At 41.9% G+C, this 19,929-nt stretch overlaps 2 protein-coding genes across 4 annotated transcripts in view; one reads left to right on the forward strand and one right to left on the reverse strand.

Moving 5' to 3' along the window:
* MRPL33 (mitochondrial ribosomal protein L33) lies at positions 1 to 5,089 on the forward strand. Its single transcript, XM_027681958.1, has 3 exons — positions 1 to 19; positions 2,540 to 2,646; positions 4,773 to 5,089. Exons 2-3 carry the CDS (start codon positions 2,556 to 2,558, stop codon positions 4,820 to 4,822), a joined length of 141 nt encoding a protein of 46 aa, XP_027537759.1. The 5' UTR covers positions 1 to 19; positions 2,540 to 2,555; the 3' UTR covers positions 4,823 to 5,089.
* The window catches only part of RBKS (ribokinase), a 71,165-nt gene continuing 56,247 nt past the window's right edge, over positions 5,012 to 19,929 (reverse strand). For all 3 annotated transcript variants that reach the window (XM_027681957.1, XM_027681955.1, XM_027681956.1), the window contains one exon: positions 5,012 to 6,267. In XM_027681957.1, coding sequence (XP_027537758.1) covers positions 6,094 to 6,267 — 174 coding nt within the window. In that variant the 3' untranslated portion in view covers positions 5,012 to 6,093. The remainder of the gene's footprint in view (positions 6,268 to 19,929) is intronic.

Genomic DNA, 19,929 nt, shown 5'->3' on the forward strand with positions numbered 1-19,929 from the left:
TGGCCAAGAGCAAATCTAAGTAAGTGATGTTTTCCTAACCAGTTTTGGGTTTTGGGTACCACTCTGTATCTTTACGGAATGTTAGGCTTCTCTAAATTTTTTTAATATACTTGAGAGAATTGCAGACCTTGAGTCTAGCTGCCTCTTCTCTGTCCTTCTGCATGTGTGTCTTCTCACAGGTAAGTATAGAATGGTGTGAAACTCCCCGCTGGGTTCTGAAATTGCAGCAAAGGCAAGTTTGTCCTGTGGGCCGTTGCATTCATTTGAGCTGTAATATCCAAAGCACCTTGCGCAGGGGAAGCACACCTCTGTGTGCTCTGTGATTAAAGAGAGGATGTAAATTATCTGCATATTGTTGCTCTTGTTTACCTTTCATACCTTTTTAGCTGAGGAGAGCAGACTGAGCTACAGTGTGGGTCTTTGTTGTCTGTGGGCTGAACTTTGGGCAGGTGCCGTGAAGCTTTCCCCTAGACAGTGGGCAGAGCACGTCCTAGGAGTGGACAGCATGCGGTCAGTGCTCTGGGTGTCTTGGTTTACTCTGCAGTTCAGCTCAGGAGAAATGTTATTGGGCTCTGGAAGAAAATTAGTCACAGTCTTCCAACCTGTAAGAAAGCTGATGGTGTGTTAAGGCTTTGAAAGGAAGGAATATGTACTTGAAGCACACGAGTACTCTTACAGTGTGGGCACAAGGGGACAAGACCATGCGGAGAAAATTACTTGCATCCAAAATGCTATTTTTAAGAAAATTAGATAGACAAATGCAAGGGGCTAAAGTGATACATTTATGTGAACACATTCCTGTTTTCCCATTCCCAGAAGTTGCATTCTGTGTGAGTGTATTATCTTTTGTACATTTTCTGTACTTTGTTTTTTTTAAGACTCAGCCCCTGACAGAGCCAGTACCAACCACTTGCAGGGTTTGAGGAGATTCTTCTCTTACAGAATTTCTGCACCCTGACAGGGTTTTAAATTAAGACACACTTCCCAAGTATGTCCCTGACAGAGGGCAGTTCAACTTCTGAGTGTTCTACTGTTCACAAAAACAAACACAGCAAAGCAGGAGGTTTCTGCGAGGTGAAAAAATAGCTGTTTTAAATGGTGGTACTAACGGTAATGTAGGGATTTCTGCCACACACCTCATTTTATTTTTTTATCCTGATGTTTCTTTTGCTGTTCTTTATCGTTCCATATATGCTTCAGGAATATTTTATGTTTATATATTTACCTTCTGAACTTGCCTTGAGTTTCTCCCTGTGCCCCAATAGCTTTCCAGTGTTGTTTTCTGCCTTTGCTCCCAGTTACATTTCTTCATTGGGGAGTGATTTTTTTGAACAAGGTGTATTCGGAATGGGCTTGGCCTCAGATGTGTGGAGCACAAGAATTTCAAGGCCTGGTCAAACTGATAATACTGATTCTCCCAGAAAGAGGAAACTGCACAGAGGCTTTGAGGAAGTGGGTGAGGTATAGGGGAAGGAGTCTTTGTGGTTACTGGGGCTTCACAGCACACCTGCAGTAGTGTACAGGAGAGGACAATAACTGGGGATAATCCCAAGAATATGCTTGGTCAGTTAATCTGCAGGAATCCAGTGATTTTCTGTTCAAGGAAGTACACTAGTCGGAGCTGCACAAGTGAGGAAGAACAGATTAATTTTGACTGGCCATTCTGTATTAGAAACAGGAAAATGCAGGGAAATGGAAACTGAACTCAAAGCCCACACGCAGAGATGTGTCCATCTCTTTACTGCAATGGAAGAGAAAGATGTAATTTACAGAATGGTTAAAGGGTTTTACCTTTCTTTTGAGACTTCAGAAGATGCCCTATGTCTGGGAAGTTGCATGGATCTTGGCATACTTCCAGGCTGGGGGTGTGGGGCAGCTTTTTCAGTCTCCTGACTTGCCCTGCTCCGGGAACACTGCAGGTGCTGCCAGCCCACCCACAAACCAAGAGCCCTGCAGTGGGGAAGGGGGTTCCTGTGGCTGGGTTAACATCAAGCTCTGTATCTAGTGGGATGGATGGTGCCAAAGGGTCCTGCTTCTCCTTTTGCACGTTTCTTATTCCAGCCTATCTGCTCAGCTTCCTCTCTGCATGTGGAAGTGATAGTCTGATACAGTGTTATCTACAGCCTGAACATCTTTAACTACCATCATCCTTCCTCTCTTGCTATTATCTTTTAAGCTATAATGACTCAATTGTATGCTGATTTTTCTCATTTCTTTTTTCTTTCATGCTTTTATTCCTCCTGCCACACAGTTTTGTGGAGGAGCTCCTTCTCTCTGGGCTTTTATCCTGTTCAGGAGTTGTTTACTTAAATTTGATGCTGGAGCTTATAGTTTATAGTGGACTGTTTGTCTGTGTTGTAAGTCTGGTATTGATGCTCCCATCCAGAACGTCCCTGAAGCTGAAATGGAGTATCTTATGTGATTGTGCCAAAGTGCTTATGCTTAAACCTTGTCCATTTGCCTGTGCCCTGGCAGACATGTGGTACAGGCTGTAGCTGAGTGCCTGTGCATTGACACAGAGACATCCCTGTGACTTTAGATACATTCTGGTGAGGATGAAAAGTGCCGCGGAGACGGGCTTCTGTTTCAACGTCAGGAGACTCCGACTACAGGAAAAACTGGTCTTACTGAGATACGATCCGATTGGTAAGAGCTTGGGGAAAAAGTCAGTGTGCTTTCTATAAACTTCTCTGACTGTGTGGGGCAAAAGATTTCAATGTAACAGGATTTTTCCCATCTAAGCAGAATATGTCATAACATGTTTCATACTCAGATGACTGTACAGTTGCTGTTCTTCATGACACTCCAGTGGGAAGTAAGCATTACCCTCATTTTACAGATTGTGGCAGGGAAACAAAGTAATGACTTGCCTGACACATCAGAGACTTTGATGACAGCCATGCCACATGTCACTGGCAAAACCAAGTGACACAGGAGTTCTTTCATTCTGTTTCTTTGTGTGGTTTGCTATACTGTGCTATCTCCAACAAGCAGTCACGAAGTATGCATCAACAGAAGCATTCTTTTAAGTTGCCATGGGTGTTCTGAACAATAAATTTTAACCATCACTTACAAAATGGACTTTTTCTTTTAAAGAAGTAAACACAAGTTCTTCCTCCTCCACAAACGATGCCGCTCTCCAGATGACAGTTAGTGGGTTCCTTTATATTCCTCTGGTCCTCGCAAATTTTCTCAGCTTAAGAATCTGATTTGTTGGGGGGGTTATAGCACTTGCCAAACTGCCATTTGCTCACCCAGCTTTTTAAAAGTTGACTAAGAGTTCAAGTTTCTGTAGTTAACTTTAAAAAGCTGAATTTAATGTTAAAAAGCTTAACTTGGGTAAACTTAGAATTTAAACCAGACCATGCATGGTGGAGGTAATGCAAAAAAGGCTTATTTAAAGCTATAGACTAAAGAAATGTATTAAGCAGCTCCAAGTAGATAATACAATGCACAGCCAGTAGTTATGTGGTTCAAGCTTATTTTTTCTCATAATTTTATGTGCTTCTTAGATGACTACTACCTTTTCATTCTTAGAGTTAATAGTACAACAGCTTTATGACAAGTGAGAGAAACCACCAGAGAAGCAATGTGCTCTCATCAAAGCTGACAGAGGCTGTGCCTTTCCTTTTGAATTCCATACAAAAGAGAAATCAGAAATCTCTTGGACTATTTTCTTGAATAAGAAAAAATCCAAATTACTGCATTGAAGCATTGTGCAAAGTGATCCTCCAGAAGCTTTGCAACTTGTAGGAAAGTGAAGAGCTCAGACAGAACATGTAGTAGGTTTCTGAAGTAAGCTCTGATCTTTGTAGCCTGTAGTAGAATACAAGTGAGAAATTGATGTGAGAAAGTGCTGCATGTGTGAAGGGAAGTAAATTTGAGTCTGGATAACAACTCACATCAGGAATATGTTAGGAAGCATTTTCACTTGGCATGCATTTTCACCTTATGTTTTGTACTTCTCAGAAACCTGGGACCTCCACAGAATGAAGCTTTTTAGTGAAGTAGTGGCAGGAGTGCCCAAGTTTCACTACCTCCTAGCTGCAGCAACAGAATGTGTTACTAAGCTGCAGTATTTCTTAAAATGAAACTTTTATGTGGAAGAAGAGATTTTGTTACTGTGTGGATTGCTCTTGCATAGCTTTCAAAGGAATTCATATAATGAAGTTGAATCAAAACATGCTTTTCAAATGACACTATAGAGCTTTGCTTTAATTTATTTTGTAATTTTTGGGGTTTAGTAATGTATTGACTATGCTTAACCAGTAGCCGAAGTGACTTTGCCAACATCTGCATCAGGTGCTAGGGGCAGGGTCAGTTTGTGCCCCTGTTGAGAGATCCACAGGACACCTCGTTAACTTCTCAGGCAGACTGTGAGATCAGCTATATCCAGCTCATCAACTGTAGTTGTTTGGGCTCTGGAGTTGAAAAGTAGTAGAAAGCAGTAAGAACTTATTTTTGTCCCTATACGGAGCAGCTGTGACTCAGAGTAGTCACACAGAGCAGCTGTTGAATGTTTTCAGTCATTCCAGTCTTGATACTTATTCTCACAGAGGTGAAGTGGACCACTTAGGAACTAAAAATTACATGTGGTAAAGTGAAAGCACTACTAAATTCCTTCAAGAGTTGGTTAACAACAGTGCTGTGCCAGTCAATTGCTCCACACTCATTTAAGCAGTGAAGGCAGCCAGGGGAAAAGGGACGTGGGCTCGTTGAATTGAATTTTAACACTTCAGGCTTCTTAACAGATTCTTCTTCTTCCCCTATAGCAAAACAACGTGTCCTCTTTACAGAGAAGAGAAAAATCCGCTCTATGTGAACAGTGACTGGACTTGATTTATACATGAGGAGAGGATGGTCTGGGGGGAGGATGGGGTGAACACTGATTCAGAAATCCAGCAACATGGGCTGAAAAGAGAGGAAATAAACTGGGATCACCGTCTCCTGTGATTTGAAGGCCATTGTGAATAAAACAATGTAGAGAGAGAAAATTCTTAATGTCTGGACATAGATCATCACAGTAACATTTATTTATCTTTTGAGTTATTTTTACAGTACTCAATTAAAAAAAAAATTAAATAGCAAATCCCATTGTCTGTGTTTTCCATTGTGAAAGAGGCTGTAATCTTCAAAGGAACTATTGTTTTATAAAGCAATAAAAATTAACATTTTCCACAGCAGGAATTCAATGGCAGGATTGCAAGTTTTTCTAACCTACCAGCCATAGATGTGACAGTAGTGACCATAAGCTGGTGTCATTCCTTGGAGGGGTAATGTTGCACCAGCTCCTTCTGAGGAAAAAAGCAATGAGAACCTAATCATGTAAGATGAATTTTTGGATAAGCTATGACCACGGCTAAAAGGGCTATATTATTTTCAGCCAGGTTAGTAGGATGGATTTTTCACTCCTGGGTTTTTGTCAAACATGAAGAAACCAAAGTACTTCTCTGATCTTTTTGGAAGCTTTTCTTCCTTAATTAGCTTGCCTATGTTTAGAGCAATATGGCTAGAAACATTTTTCAAAGTCTGCCTCCAGTAGCACTCTTATCCTCTTTTCATTTGGAGGGACCTTCCTCCACCTTCCAGAATGTGGAGAGGTACAGTGCTGCATCTGAGGCGAGTGGGCATAGACATGCCTGGGCTTGACGGACGGTGCTTTGTTGAGAGCCGCATGCTGGCCTTGGTGTCTGCAGCTGAGTACTGAAGTTGCAGTCTCAAAGCTAATGCTCTGCTTCATGTGCTGCCATTGCTCATCTGAAGTTCTGATAAAATCAGTAAAAATACTGCCAGGAGCCGAATACCCTCCAGGTGTTTTACTGTAAACTTCATGTAGTTCAGTACAGTGCATTGTGTGGAACAGCCACAAGCCCAAAGGCTGTGTGGGGCCTGAGAGACCTGCTGTGCTGTGTTTGAAAGACCCACCACCCCCACCCCATCTTACTACTGTAGAACAGGAACGCAGGATTCCTGAAATAAGAAGCAAAGAGACTCTTCTGGCCTTTCCAGTCAGCAGAGGAGAACCTCCTTGCCGTTAGGAGAATAATGCTGTCTGGTATGAGATAAAATCAGCACAGTGATCTAGACAATCAATTAGAAAAGGTCCTGAGGCAAGTCCTTCCTGTAAGGATATGAAGATTGTGTCCCCGATGCCTGGACACTTACTGATGCGATGCAGTTAGACTTCCTGATCATTTCCTCCATGGATAACTTGGGATAGTAAGCCAGGTAGAAGGCCAGTGCTCCCACAAAACTGTCTCCAGCTCCCTAGAATAAAATAACAAACAAGCTTAAATGTATTTGCACAGGGAAACAATTCAGAAGCCTTTACCGGAAAGACAGAAGTTGCAGCACTGATTGCAGGAGTCAGGAAATTGTTCAGGGGTTGAGTTTAATTCACTTTTCTATGCCTAGGAAATTCTGCAAAGTTAAACTAATGCCCCAATACTACCCTTGTGCCCAGCTGCTGAGTCAAGGTGAGCATTTACAATACGGCTTAAAACTTAAAGAAAAGCAAGTGTACTACAGTTCAGCAAGATGCTATTATAAACACTGCTTTCAAAATTTCCTGTTGTTGGAGTGTCTGATTTTGATTTCTCAACCTGGATGTTTCATTAAAGCTATTTTTCTCTCATTTAACTTCTGTTTTTCATAAAGGTCAGTGGTAGAAGGGGCAGAGAAAAGGGGAAAAAAATAAGCCATGTGGCTTGTGGTGTCTGTTACAGAACGATACATTTTGATGCTTCCAGAACTTAGCTGTTGTTCACTAAAAAGGTCCCACTAACAAGGTGTGTGCTGTGTCTGTCATGTAAACCACTCTTATTCCTGGGGCAAGCTTTGCCACCTCTGCTGAGATTGACCATGGGGGGGGTGGAGGACAGTGACATTCCCTTGGACCTCCGGCAGCTGTGGCCCTCTTGAGGATCGTCTCCAGGCTGTACCTTGCCTGCCCCTTGGGAGCCCTTGGGAGGCAGGGAGTAGGGAGTATGCCTGCACCACATGGGCACCAACCAGCCCTGGCTTGGCTCTGACCCTCTTGCCCAGATACCACTGGTTCTGCTCTGGGCAGCAGGGAATGACAGCTGTTTGCCTCCCAAGGGCTTTTTATTGTTTTGCCATGTTCAGTGCTATGCAGTGACCCCAACAACTGGCAAAATTTAACTTAAGTGATTATCATTTTTAACTTGATTTGCTCATTTTGGTCCACAGTGTCCTTCCCCCCTCCTCCCCTAAAACTGGCTTGGTTTCTAAGACAGACTGATACCAATTCTTGCTAGTACCATAAAACTGGTCCTAAGGTCCCCTTTTTTTAATCATACTTTTACACCAGTAAAAGCATTGCACTAGACACACTAGTATTAACTTATTTCTTTCCAGAACCAGCATATGGACTATCTCCCCTGAGAGGTTTTGCCTCTGTAGTTGTAATAAATAGGCCCCAAGAGTCACGGGACAAGAGCAAAGGGCCTGGAAAAACTTAGTTAAAACAGCTGAGCAAAATTTCTAATGGAAGTTGAGGCTACAAAGTAATTTTCCAGTTTTGAGTACTAGTGGTTCTCAGTCTTAAACTCCTACTTACCCTAAAATCAGCTGCATATGATATCATTCTGGCAAAACAATGCCACTTCCACAGAAATGTTTTCATAACATTACAAGCAGCTGACAGGGTAGAGCAGTGTAGCTGCTGCAAGGGAACCCTGAAGCGGTGAGTGCAGGATAGGGGTGCCTGCCCCATGCCTGGCCTCTCCATGCCCAGCCCTTCCACAGTGGCTGTTTGCATTGGTGTTCCGAGTCAGGAAACTCCTTGCTTAATGTTCGCTTAGCCTGGAGTTTGGGTACTCTCTTCCATTGGAGTACAGGGGAGAGCATTGCCTGGCAAATGACAAGTTAATAAGCGAAGCTGTACCCTGGCCTGCAGCTGTAGCAGCACCTGTTTCAACAGTTCTGTATTCCTGAACATACCAGGGGCAGGTGAAGGTTTTTATCAATTTCTGTTGGGCCTTTGTCTCCCTTCTGGTTTCCGGAGCGCTCCCACAATGGCAGGTGGAGCAAGAGCAGGTGATTGCTAGTTAAGCATTACCAGTGTCTTTTGTCTGATGCATAATAGAAAAATCTCCAGCCCATCTGAGAGTTTGTAATCTAATCAGTGCATGATTAATTATTAAAGCTATTTTGGTACTGTTGTTACAGACAGAAACAGAATTTCAGCACGCAGATCTGTTCTGTGTAGCTCTAGCAGGAAGAACTCGTCATTTTTACATCAAATCTCTCTCATACAGTGATCACTGGGAAATGGCAGTGGCCAAATATTTTAATGAGGAATACTCAGAATATCTGGTGTCAAATAGCATAAATTATTACTCGACAGCAGCGTGGAGCAGAATACTGTCTTTTTGATTTTTTTTTTAATAATTGCTGCACTGTTGGCTATTGGAGCAAAAAAAAGACTTAACTGCATGTCACCCAGGCCTTAGTATGAGAGTGAAATGAAATGCAAGTTCTCCCTGCAATGTTACTGTGCCTCTCTGCTTGTGGGTGATGCTCTGAAGTTGTGAGACGGCTGTAGATCTCCCTTTTGGTGGCAATAAATAATGATAAATAACTCTAAAAGCAAAAAGCTAGGAGAACAGCAGACTTCCATGCAGAATAGAAAAAGGCCCCCTAGCATTTTTTTGCAAGAGGAAAGGTTACAGGGTGATTGGGGAATATACAGACGGATTTGATGCCAGTAAAATTTTACTGAAATCCTTACTTCTCATACATAATTGAAGTAGTCAGTAACTCCAAAGCTCAGCTACTACTGACCCCAAGGGTATAATAAATTCAGATGTTGGTAAGCAAACGTTTTGTAGGGGGGTGTTTTCAATATAGGAGCTGCTGCACTGAGAACAGTGTCATGCATCAGACTGATTATGTAGATACTCTGTTCAGCCTTGCTTCTGGTCTGTGCAGACATGACTGGTCAAACATGACTTAAAGAGCAATAGCAGAACTGATTCAGCTGCAAGGTTAACTGCAATAAGAACTATTTTTGGCTTACAGAAACAGACCTTCCTTCTTTGGTATTGTGGATTAAACTACATGGGGTTTGGTAGAATCAGAGAAGGCTGGCAGAGAGCAGAAGAAGGAACAAGCTCAAAGTGAAATAAAGATTGTCCAAACACTGGAAGAGCAAATTTAGTAGCTTTACATTTACCTGTTTCAAAGCCTGCTATAAGAAAAATAATTCTCACCTACTTCACAAAAATAATAAATTTGAAAATGACCAGTAAGGTGCATTTATTCTGCCCACTGACAAAATATAAACACAGAGTATGTAATATTTTGCATTCTTCAGCGTTTGTCTTCCAGGAATCCTAATGCACTGCAGACTTTGAGATAATCCTCGTATCTTTGAGAGCCTGGAGACAATTCATTCCATAATTATAAAAGTGTAAGTTATTTAACCTTTATGTAAAGCAGGAGACGCTAGTTTGCATGAAATGAAATAAATAATTGGATTTAAAAAGTTGTCTGATATGATATGGCTCATTCTAAAACGCAAATGTCATGGTTTTGACTAAGCTTTATGGTTCTGAAGCAGTTTTAAATCTATTTATATTCTGTGCCACTAGTCTGGAAGGTCCTTGTTTTCCTGGGTGTCTGGAAAAGGGCATTTTTGTTTCTTACAATCCAGCACTGATTGAGATCCTGTGCCTCTAGAGAAGAGAAAACCCATGAAAACACTTCTATTTATACCTCAGCTTTTGTTATTCCTGATTTGTCAGAAGCTGGTTTACAACTTTAGTATCACTATTTTTATATGATGCTGCCCTGAGAAGCTTTTTAGGGAAAGTGCTTTGTAAGTGGAAACTATATTGTTCAACAGCCTTTCCAGCGAGTAAAGCCTTTTTCAATCCATCATGCACAGAATAATAGGATGCATTTCACAATAAGATGACTTGCTCACCAAAAAAAATTGGAGGCCAAAAGGCCAAAAGCTACAGTTCACGGAATGGCAGCAGTTGCACTGCCTTGTTCCTGGGCAACCTCTTCCTCAGCCTTTGCCCTCCCAGCCTGTCCTCTTGGGCAAGGGCAATGGCAACCATGTAAGAACAGGAGGGGGTTCTGGTTTCTGAAGCCTGATGTTGTTACTGAACCTCAGAAAACTTTTCTTGTGTGATTTTTCAAGAAGTCACAGTCCATGTGTGCTCTGGGTATTACAGGGTTTCACTCCATTAAATACATTTTAAAAGCATGTTACCAAGGCCTAAAAGCAACACCCTAAAAGGATGTTGTATAGCAGTACAAGAGAAATATTATGCCTGTGATGATAAATTCTTCATTTAGTGAATAAATCAAAATATCAATCCAAAAGCTGTCAAAAACTGCCTTATAGTGCAGAACCAGAGACACTGCTCTCAATGATGCTTAGAGTCTCCTAGGAGCATTCACAGCAGTGCACAAATGAATGAAGCCTGAGGATTACACTGATTTAGTGCAGTCTAAATCCATGGCAATGCAGAGATGCCCAACTCTGTGAAGGAATTGGGCCTTGGAGAATTCCTGTTGTATTTATAGCACTCCACAACTGTGTGATACTGGATTATGCTAAGGATGTTATCACTATGTCACATCTGCTCAGCATTCCTTGCTGTATCCCTGCCTACTCTGTACCCAAACTGCAAATTAGCCCTATATAACACAAAACCAGCTGTCAGCAAAGATGCTCGCTATCCATTCCTCATAAGTGGGGAAAGCCTATGTCTCCCTACAAGAATCCCTGGGCTATGCTTTGATGAAAGGTTACTAGCGGAACTGCAGAAACATTTCCAGCCTTCAGATATATTCAGTTTTGTGCTGAGAGGGTCTATGTCTCAGTATGAGAGAATTTCAGCTGAAATGCTCAGGGAGTAAAATACCCTTTGGTGACTGTGTGTGGTGGGTTGACCCTGGCTGGATGCCAGGTGCCCACCAAAGCCACTCTGCCACTCCCCTCCTCAGCTGGACAGGGGAGAGAAAATAGAACAAAAGGTTCATGGGTTGAAACAAGGGCAGGGACCAATTACCATCACAGGCAAAATGGACTTGACTTGGGGAAATTAATTTATTACCAATCACATCAGAGTAGGATAATGAGAAATAAAACCAAAACCTAAAACGTCTTTCCCCACCCCTCCATTCTTCCTAAGCTGACACTTAGGATTTCCAATTTCTCTACTTCCTCCCCCTGCAGCAGTGCAGGGGGAGAGGGAATGGGGGCTGCAGTCAGTTCATTCATTCCATGTTTTCTCTGCCACTCCTTCCTCCTCAGGGGGCCTCCTCACACTCTTTCCCCACTCCAGCATGGGGTCCCTGCCACAAGAGACAGGCCTCCATGAACTTCTCCAATGTGAGTCCTTTCCATGGGCTACAGTTCTTCAAGAACTGCTCTAGTGTGGGTCCATTCCTCATGGTTCAGCCCTTCAGGAACAGGCTGCTCCAGTGTAGGTCCCCCACAGGGTCACAAGTTCTGCCAGCAAATCTGCTCTAGCGTGGGCTCCTCTCTCTGCAGGTTCTACCAGGGGCCTGCTCCAGCATGGCCTTCCTATGGGGTCACAGCCTCCTTTGGCCACCCACCTGCTCCGGTGTGGGTTTCCTCCACTGGCTGCAGGTGGATCTCTGCTCCAGCAGCTGGAGCACCTCCTCCCCCTCCTTCTCCAGTACCCTTAGTATCTGCACAGATGCTTCTCTCACATATTCTCACTCCTTTCTCCAGCTGTTTTTGCACAGCAGTATTTTTCCCCCTTCTTAACTACATTTTCCTAGAAGCACTACCACCATCACTGAAGGGCTCAGCCTTGGCCAATGGTGGAGCACTGGCTCTATTGGACATGGGGGAAGCTTCCAGCAGCTTCTCACAGAAGCCACCCCAGTAGTCCCCCATTACCAAAACCTTGCCATGCAAACGCCATACACAGTGATTGAATCAGTTATAAAGCTCTTTATTTTGTCTTTATGGATTCCTTCTCCCTGAAGAAGCCCATGTTTATCCTCTATGAGATGGAGAATGATTTATTTCAGGAAATGTTACAGGATGGTTTTTTTACATTTGCATTTATTTGTCTGTGGAATACTTTTTTTAATTATATTTTTGGAGGTTAATATTTTTCTCCCTACATTTTTCCTTATGCTTCACTGGAGAGATATTTTCAGTTTAATTTAAGTTTAAATTAAGACAGTCTTTAAATTAAACTAACTCCACTATCTTGAAACTGTCCTGAAATTAAAGTAATTTGACTATCTTCAAACTATTTCCTCACCTCAAGGCCTAGGAAGGGTGACTACTCCCACGGTGTCTGGGGTTGCTGATCCTTTGTGGAAGCACTGCTGTCTTTGTAGGGTACCCTATAGATACTGGTGTGGCTTTGCATGGCTGTGCTTAAAGGAGCAGACCTTTTGTTACAAACCTCTAAAACATGAAATATTTGAAAATAACAAAGAGATTTTCCACTAACACAGTTATTCCTGTATCTTTGCATGGAATTTTGAGCCAGAACAAAATGATAAGAAGTCCTTAACATGGAATTACCAAATTTTGCAACAAAAACCAAGTGAACTTGAATCAAATAGCAGGGCTCACCTTTTTAGGTCTAAGTTAGGCTTTTGGTGCTGACTAAAGAACACTGCAAAGACACTTGGGTTGAAAATAAAGAAGAAGTACTAGGAAAAGCAGACGGTACCCTAGACCTTTAGGGTCTGGGTCTGCAGCTGCATTACGGTGCTTAATCTGTGCTCTGGTAACTGAGTGTTTCTACAGTCTTGTAGAACATTTACCGTAATCCAAAGGAAAATACATAGAGAGAATCATAGTGGTAGTGGTGCTTGTCTGTTCCTTTCTTCTTCTCCTCTGCCTTCCCCACACACCTCCCAGTGATGTCTGACGTGGTCTGCACACTCCAGACCAAGTCATGGAGAACTGTTACACTGCTGCCCCACCATATACTCCTTCCTCCGAGCCACGTGCAGAATGGCTGTGCTCAGCCACTGTTTAACAGCGGCGGGAGGTGTAAGATAACACATTTTAATTTGCATTCCCTGTAGGTTGACAGTGCACTGCTAATTCCAGTGATTCAGACTGCAGTTTCATAATAGGTTTAAGCCAATCCATGGTTATGCTACTGCTGAAAGGCTCAGTCCCCACTCATGTTTTCATCCTTGTCTCATGTTCCCACGCCCTCCTCTACATCAGATCTAGAACCTGTGCAGCCAAGCAGTGAGGCAGATCAGTTCTCTGATCCTTCTAAGTCAGACAACATTGACCAAGCAACAATACTTTCTGCCCAGATCAGCAAGTTGCTATATTACCACATGATAGCTAGTCCAAAGCAAAGGAGAAAGAGGTTAAAAACACTCCTTTCAGCCTGATCTTGGATCAGCTTGAGCCAACTGTGAAACCTCACCCTTGGTCAACACCAGGCAATTCATTAACTCAGTTGTGTATCCAAGTCCTAATACTCTGGCTCCTTGTTCACACAGGGAAAGCCCTCTGTTCCACTCTTCCCCCTGTACCCTGTGGGCTCAGACCAGAGGAATGAGGGAATGACCATGATTCCTTTCTGTATCTTTACCAGATTATGTCCTGGGAAGGAGCAATCCCTGACTTTCTTGCATTTATGTTGCGACGTACTTGCACAGCCACGAATGGGGAAAATTTCTTCCTGACTTACTCAAGCTGAACAAGGGCAGCATATCATCTGGTCCTTCACATGTCCTGAGAACTTAGACGTAACTAAACTACACCCACTGTAGACTATCAGTTGGGAAACACCAAAACCAAAGCACACCACACAATGCTTCACATCAGCCATCAGGAATTTTTACCCACTTCCTGACAGATTTCCTGATGGTTCATTAACAGTGATTAATCAGCCTGACCGTTAACCCCCTGCATTCCTGAGAGATTAATTTCAGTACAAGGCCTCCTGCATGCAATTTTTTTGCTTTCTGAAACATCCTACTATATTAAGTTATGCACTGTTTCTAAAAAGAACAGTGACAAGCATTACAGATGCATGAATTCCCCTGAAATGTTTGGTTTGTGGTGAATGTTGGAAATAAAACATACAACATCCACAACTCTGCAATTTTTAATTTGTATGTCATCTAAAAAGCACAGATGAAAGTATCTGTTTTACATTTCAAAGCCTCTATCAGCATGTGCTTTGAAGGCAGGTAATAGTGATGGGAAATGAACCCAAATTAAGATCAAGGATGTTAAGAACACCCACTTTGAGACATCTGTGGGCTGAATCCAGAGCTCCAGATCTTTCATGGACTAACAGGAGTCAGATGAGCTACCCATCCTTTGAAAGTGAGGCACAGCTTGGGAACCTCAAAACTGAGATATGCAGAATTAGTAAGTGGACTCCACAGCTCTGCTGGACTCTCAATCAGGATCAGAACAGAGTAACTCCCACCTCACTATTTACAAGAAAAATACTGCAAGTTGTCTGTGAGGTGATGGCTTTCTCTCAGTGCACACTAAAGAAAACCGAGAAGGAGCTCAAGAGACCTTCATTCTGATATGTAATAATATTCCAGTATGCTGCTCAGCACCAGGGAACAAAGTTATTCTGTGTTATAGACTGTGTTAGTCTAACCTCAGAAAGCCAATAAAGTATTCACCCACAGGGAGCACTCTGTTTTCTAAATCATCGAAACAATTCAGTGTGATGATGCTCATATAAACACCTTTCAACTCCAGATAGCATTAATGAGAGGTGACGAATTTCTTTCTTTCTTACACAATGGAGTAAGAGCACTGAATCAGGAATTCCACATGCCATTCTGAAAACAACGGGTCCATGTCGCTGAACCTGTGAGATTCCCATCAACCAAACAACTCATCACTGCTCTGATTTCTATGGTACCAGAGTAATAGATATTTCATCAAGGAATATTTCAATTTGGGATGCACTTCTATGTAAATTTCCTGTTTAAGATTCAGTGAACTTTTGCCTTGTAGCTGCCTCTTTCCTGGTTTCACACCTGAGCTATGTTCTTTCATTTGATCCGGAAGTTCATACCTCATAAAGAAACTCAGAAACAGCAAACCCTCCACACTGGTTTGTTTTTTGTGGGTTTTTTTTGTTTGTTTGCTTGTTTGTTTTTTTTTTTCTGGAGTGCACACAAAATACCATATGACATAAAAAACAGTACTGGAAAACTCATTACACTTCAGCTGAACACAAAACTCTCCAGCGGCACTCTTGCAAAGTACAGCATATATACCACGATGTGTCAACAAAATGGAAGCACGTGGACATCATCGCTAACAGATATAAGATAGACTTTCAGTTGAACATGCTAAAGGAGCTGTATCTACCTTCCCCAGTTTGAACTTGCACAGAATCAAGAGTCATGGTTGAAGCCTGGCACTAAATATAGTAGCTCTTCAGAAGGTTGATTTGTACTTCTCAAACGGGTTTATCAAGCCTCAAAAACACGCAGCTACTCTACTACTCTAATCGAAAGCTTCACTTATTTCCTTGAGCAGTACTTCACTCCTTTCATTATTCATGTCACACTTGCACCAAATCATGATTTCATCCTAACAAAGCTCATGCTTATTCACAAATAATTCACAAATTTCATTTAATGAACAAATGAAACTGGAGCCGAAGCTCTGCCCAGAATACATCACGGTATTTGATAGTACGCTGCAAATTCTGGCAGTGGGTTTCCCTTCCAAACAATGAGCTTCCCAACCAGGAAAGAACTGGGCAGATTGTCACTGACTGTGTCACCCTGTATCATGTATGAGGCTGACATGGCTTCAGGACCCCATAATCTACCAGCTAAGTAAGAAGAAAGAAATCTCTGTGCAGGGCAATTTTACTAGCCACATGTGTTTTTTTTCTCTCAGATTGAAAATGCCAAAAGACTCTTAGTGATCCCATCTAATCTCATGAGAAGCACTCAGAATGACACAACTGCCATCTCGCCTGGAATTGATCAAAAAAACATTCTTTTTTTGCACGAAAGCTCCATATGCTCGAGTGCCTCTTTCAAAACCAGTATCTAGCCTTTGTTGGCTGGCCACTGCTTCTGCCTACCTCTGAACTACACATCCTGGGAGGGAAAAAAGCCACCAAACTTCAGGAGGTTTTTTTGTCTGAGCTCACCCTAGCTTTGTCCTCTTGCCAGCTCCCTGCATTCTTTTTCCAACTGAATTTGTGTAATCACTTTGATGAGTACTCAAGCTGTATATCCTCTCTCGAAGTTCAGTTAGATGTGACTTACAAGCCAGAATTGCTGCTCTGCTGTAGAGTATTGGTCACTGTTACCCACTCATTCTGTTGTCCTTAACCTGTGGGGCAGGAATGCAGAAAACTGGGCTCTCACACCTCATTCACGGTCTTCAGCAGTAGGTAAGCACCAAGGCATTCTCTGTGGGATTCCCTGTAAAATGGATCTTTCCAAGGAACACACTGCCTGCTTAATGATTTCAGTAACAAAATCACAGACAACAGCAATGAGGCACAAGCTTCTAGAGACTTCTCTTACCCTTTTCCCATATTTCTGTGTCTATTTGTGCTTTGAAATGCATAAAACAAATACTCCTTATTGCTATTTGGGTAGTTGACAAACATGGCTGCCAGAATTTGGGAATCTTTTTCTACAGGTGAGTTGTTCTAGAATAGCTGGTTTTATGTCTGCATGTCTATCCCTACACACATAGACACAAAAGAAAACCCTGAGGAAAGTAACAAAATCATCACACTCAACTGCAAACTGGCTATTAAAGACATCCCTATAGGTTACTGCTATCAATCACCAAAACTTAACAGCTTTAGCTTCCTTCCATTTCTCTAGTGAAAGCTGCAACACATATTCTGTCCATGGGGCAGGCTACTAAAGAGTAATTCCTTTATTCTTGATAAGAAATGCAACTTCTGGCATTTTCTGTGGTTAGAATTTGCAAAAGCAAGAAGACTGATTTCCCCACTATTCTCATTTCTCTGTTCTTGTTCTTTTGAAAACCTAATTATGCAATATCACCGATCCAACTCAAACCTTTCCCGTTTCTGTAGTGACTAGAATTACTTGGCAGTGAAAACTCTGCTGGGGGAAATCAGGAAATCTGATATTGTTCAATATCAACATTACTGCAATTGGCATTTCTGGGCAACTAAGTAGGCGAGGGGCTCCAGAGCCAGGTTTGCCTTCTCTCTCACCATAGATAGAACTGATGTGAAGAAACTGAGAAGAGTAAGTTATCTTTCACAAAGCCTGGATGATACCTGGTTCTGCAGAGAATAGCTTTGAAGAAGAAAAGGAGACATATGACATTTGTAAGCTAACCATAAAGAGGGAAAAAACGATGAGGAGTTTGGCCAAGAATATGCTGCACTATTACACAGCGGATCACATTTGCAACTTCCTACGGCTCAGGCCAGAAAAAGATACTTGGGAAGGTGACGCTCTGGATGTGCCAGAAGCGCCAGCTTCCACTAGCTATTTTTAACTGCAGAAATTTAATTAGAAGGATGGCTGCACACAGTTGGTCTTCCTTCCTCTTGATCCTTTGTGCAACTTAGAAATCCCAGAGTGCTATGTACCATTACTGGCCTTGCGTGCATGCACTGGCAGACCAGTATCTGCTCTGACACAGGGTGAGCTACATACTAGGACTGAACATGCTCTTAGAGTAGAGCCTGTGCTGGCTTCATCATAAAGCCAAGGGGAGGACAGCAAATCAAGAAAAGGGATGCAGCATGTTTTGCTGCAATGACTTTGAATTGCATTGCAAGCCATAGTTAGCCCAAGAGAAGCAACAAAATGGTCATTTCCTACTCTGCTCTCAACCTGTATAAATTATACCATTGTTTCATTTGCTAAAACATCCCAGAAGTGAGATGGCACAAAGATAGCTTCAAGATTTCTGAACTCAGCTTCCCTAGACCTCATCAGAATGTAATCTCAGGTGGAGATGTAGGATGCTGTATCCTTCATGTGTTCTGGCCCCCAAACAAAACATTTCAGCTGCTGCATAAATGCTGCCAGCACCCCTACCTTTTTATGTCCAGACCAATCAACTGGGTTAATTTCCAGACTGGAATATTTCTTAGTATGGCAGTTCTTAGTATGCCAGCAGTGGAGCCAGAGCACTTGTCCTCATAGCATATTTCCATAAACTCCTTACAGCCTCTTCAAGAAGTATCCAATGCAAAGCAACTCTTCATTGCTACGTACTTTCTCATTTATGTGGACATCTACAATGATGTCCAGTTCTAAAAATGAGACAACTGATAGCCTGACAAAAATTTTCTTCCAGTCCTATTTTTTTTTTTAAGAGAAGTGTAGAGAAGAAGTTATGGTTAAACAAGGGAAGCAGGTTCACTTGCCACTGACCAAGCCAGTCTCTATGTGCTTTTGTTTCCCATCTACAAAACAGCAGTATGAATATAATTTCACCTCATGTTGTAAGTACCCAAGTAGTAAATAATGTAAGGTGCTCAGCAACTTTTTGTATATGTATACATGTATGGGAACAAAGCTGTAGGACAGAATGTCATGATCTTTTACTGATCTTGTGTAGCAAAACCAAACAACTCTTGGTATCACTAAAGTAATATAGAAATTCAGTTTTACTATGAGGTTTTTGTTGCCTGGCACTCTACAATCTTAGAAGGGTCTTAGAAAACTAAATATTGGCTTAAATCTTCTTTGTATAATATGTCTTCATTAAGTATCCCTTGTAATTTAATGCAATTTGTGGCAAATGCTAATACTGCTTCTCCCTGTCAGCTGTATCTCTGTTAAATTATGCATTTCCATCTGGAAAGAAACTGTACAGGACTGTAGGCTCTCTTCTACTTAGAGTCAGGAATGGAAAGGGATTTAATTAGATGCTCCGTGGTTGAGAAAAGGACTAGAGCAAAGCTTGGGTGGTCCATGGAATCTTCCACTGGAAAACAAGGCTGCAAATTGTTCTGTACAAGCCTGCTTCTGTTTGCTCATTTTGTTTACATTGTTTGTTCTTACAGATTAAAATAGACAGTTACTAGGCAGATAAACAGTGTTTCCTTCCATGACAATGTTGTCTAGAAGTTAAGAGAGTAGCATGGGACAATATAAGCCTGTGCTTCATTTTTGGCTGCATCACTACAACTCCCTATATAACTTGGAGCAGGACATTTTTAGCTTGTGCTTCAGTGCACCCAATCACTAACATTTTTGTTGAATTTTTCCTATTCGTAAAAGGGGGATAATACAGCTTTCTGCTCTCCAGGAGGAAAAAGGGTGCATCCAGCTTGCTCCACCTTTTCTTGGTTGACTGCCAATGCAGACAGATGCAACTCCTGCAATCCCTTTTTTCACTGGATACCTGCTATACCCTTAGGCGACTGACCAAGCCTTCAAAAACTGAAGTATCGTTAGAAGGCCTGAATCAGAAACAGAAACGTGTGAGGAGCCAAGCAAGTCCCATCTAGACTTAACTGTGAGTCAACTCAAATGCAGTGATTTCAGTCATGTGCTCTTTCACAGTTCAGCTGAACTTCAGAACATAATAAATGCAGCTTTAAATAGATTTACAGTGCAGATCGCTGATTGGAGTGCCTAGCAGATTAACTTATTCCTCATGGTTTTTCTGTTCCAAAATTCAATGGATTCCATATTTGCAAAAGAGGGAATGCAGAAGGCTAAGTCAGAAAGCGAGCTATGACTGAAACTAAACTTATTTATTAACGTATTTAGGTTGCATGTTAAAGAAAGGAAGCTATTATGCTGCTGGTTTGTGGGATGTTAATGGGAGTTCTGGGCATAATTACTTCACTGATAAATAAGCTGTTTGCCTGGTAGTTACTTTTTCTCTTTCCTTGAAATAGAAAGGGAAGGCAAGGAAAAAGAAAAAGAAAAAAAGAAAAAGAAAAAGAAAAAGAAAAAGAAAAAGAAAAAGAAAAA

Source organism: Neopelma chrysocephalum, unplaced genomic scaffold, assembly GCF_003984885.1.
Source record: "Neopelma chrysocephalum unplaced genomic scaffold, ASM398488v2 Primary Assembly neopelma1_61b, whole genome shotgun sequence".
NCBI classification, from domain to species: Eukaryota; Metazoa; Chordata; class Aves; order Passeriformes; family Pipridae; genus Neopelma; species Neopelma chrysocephalum.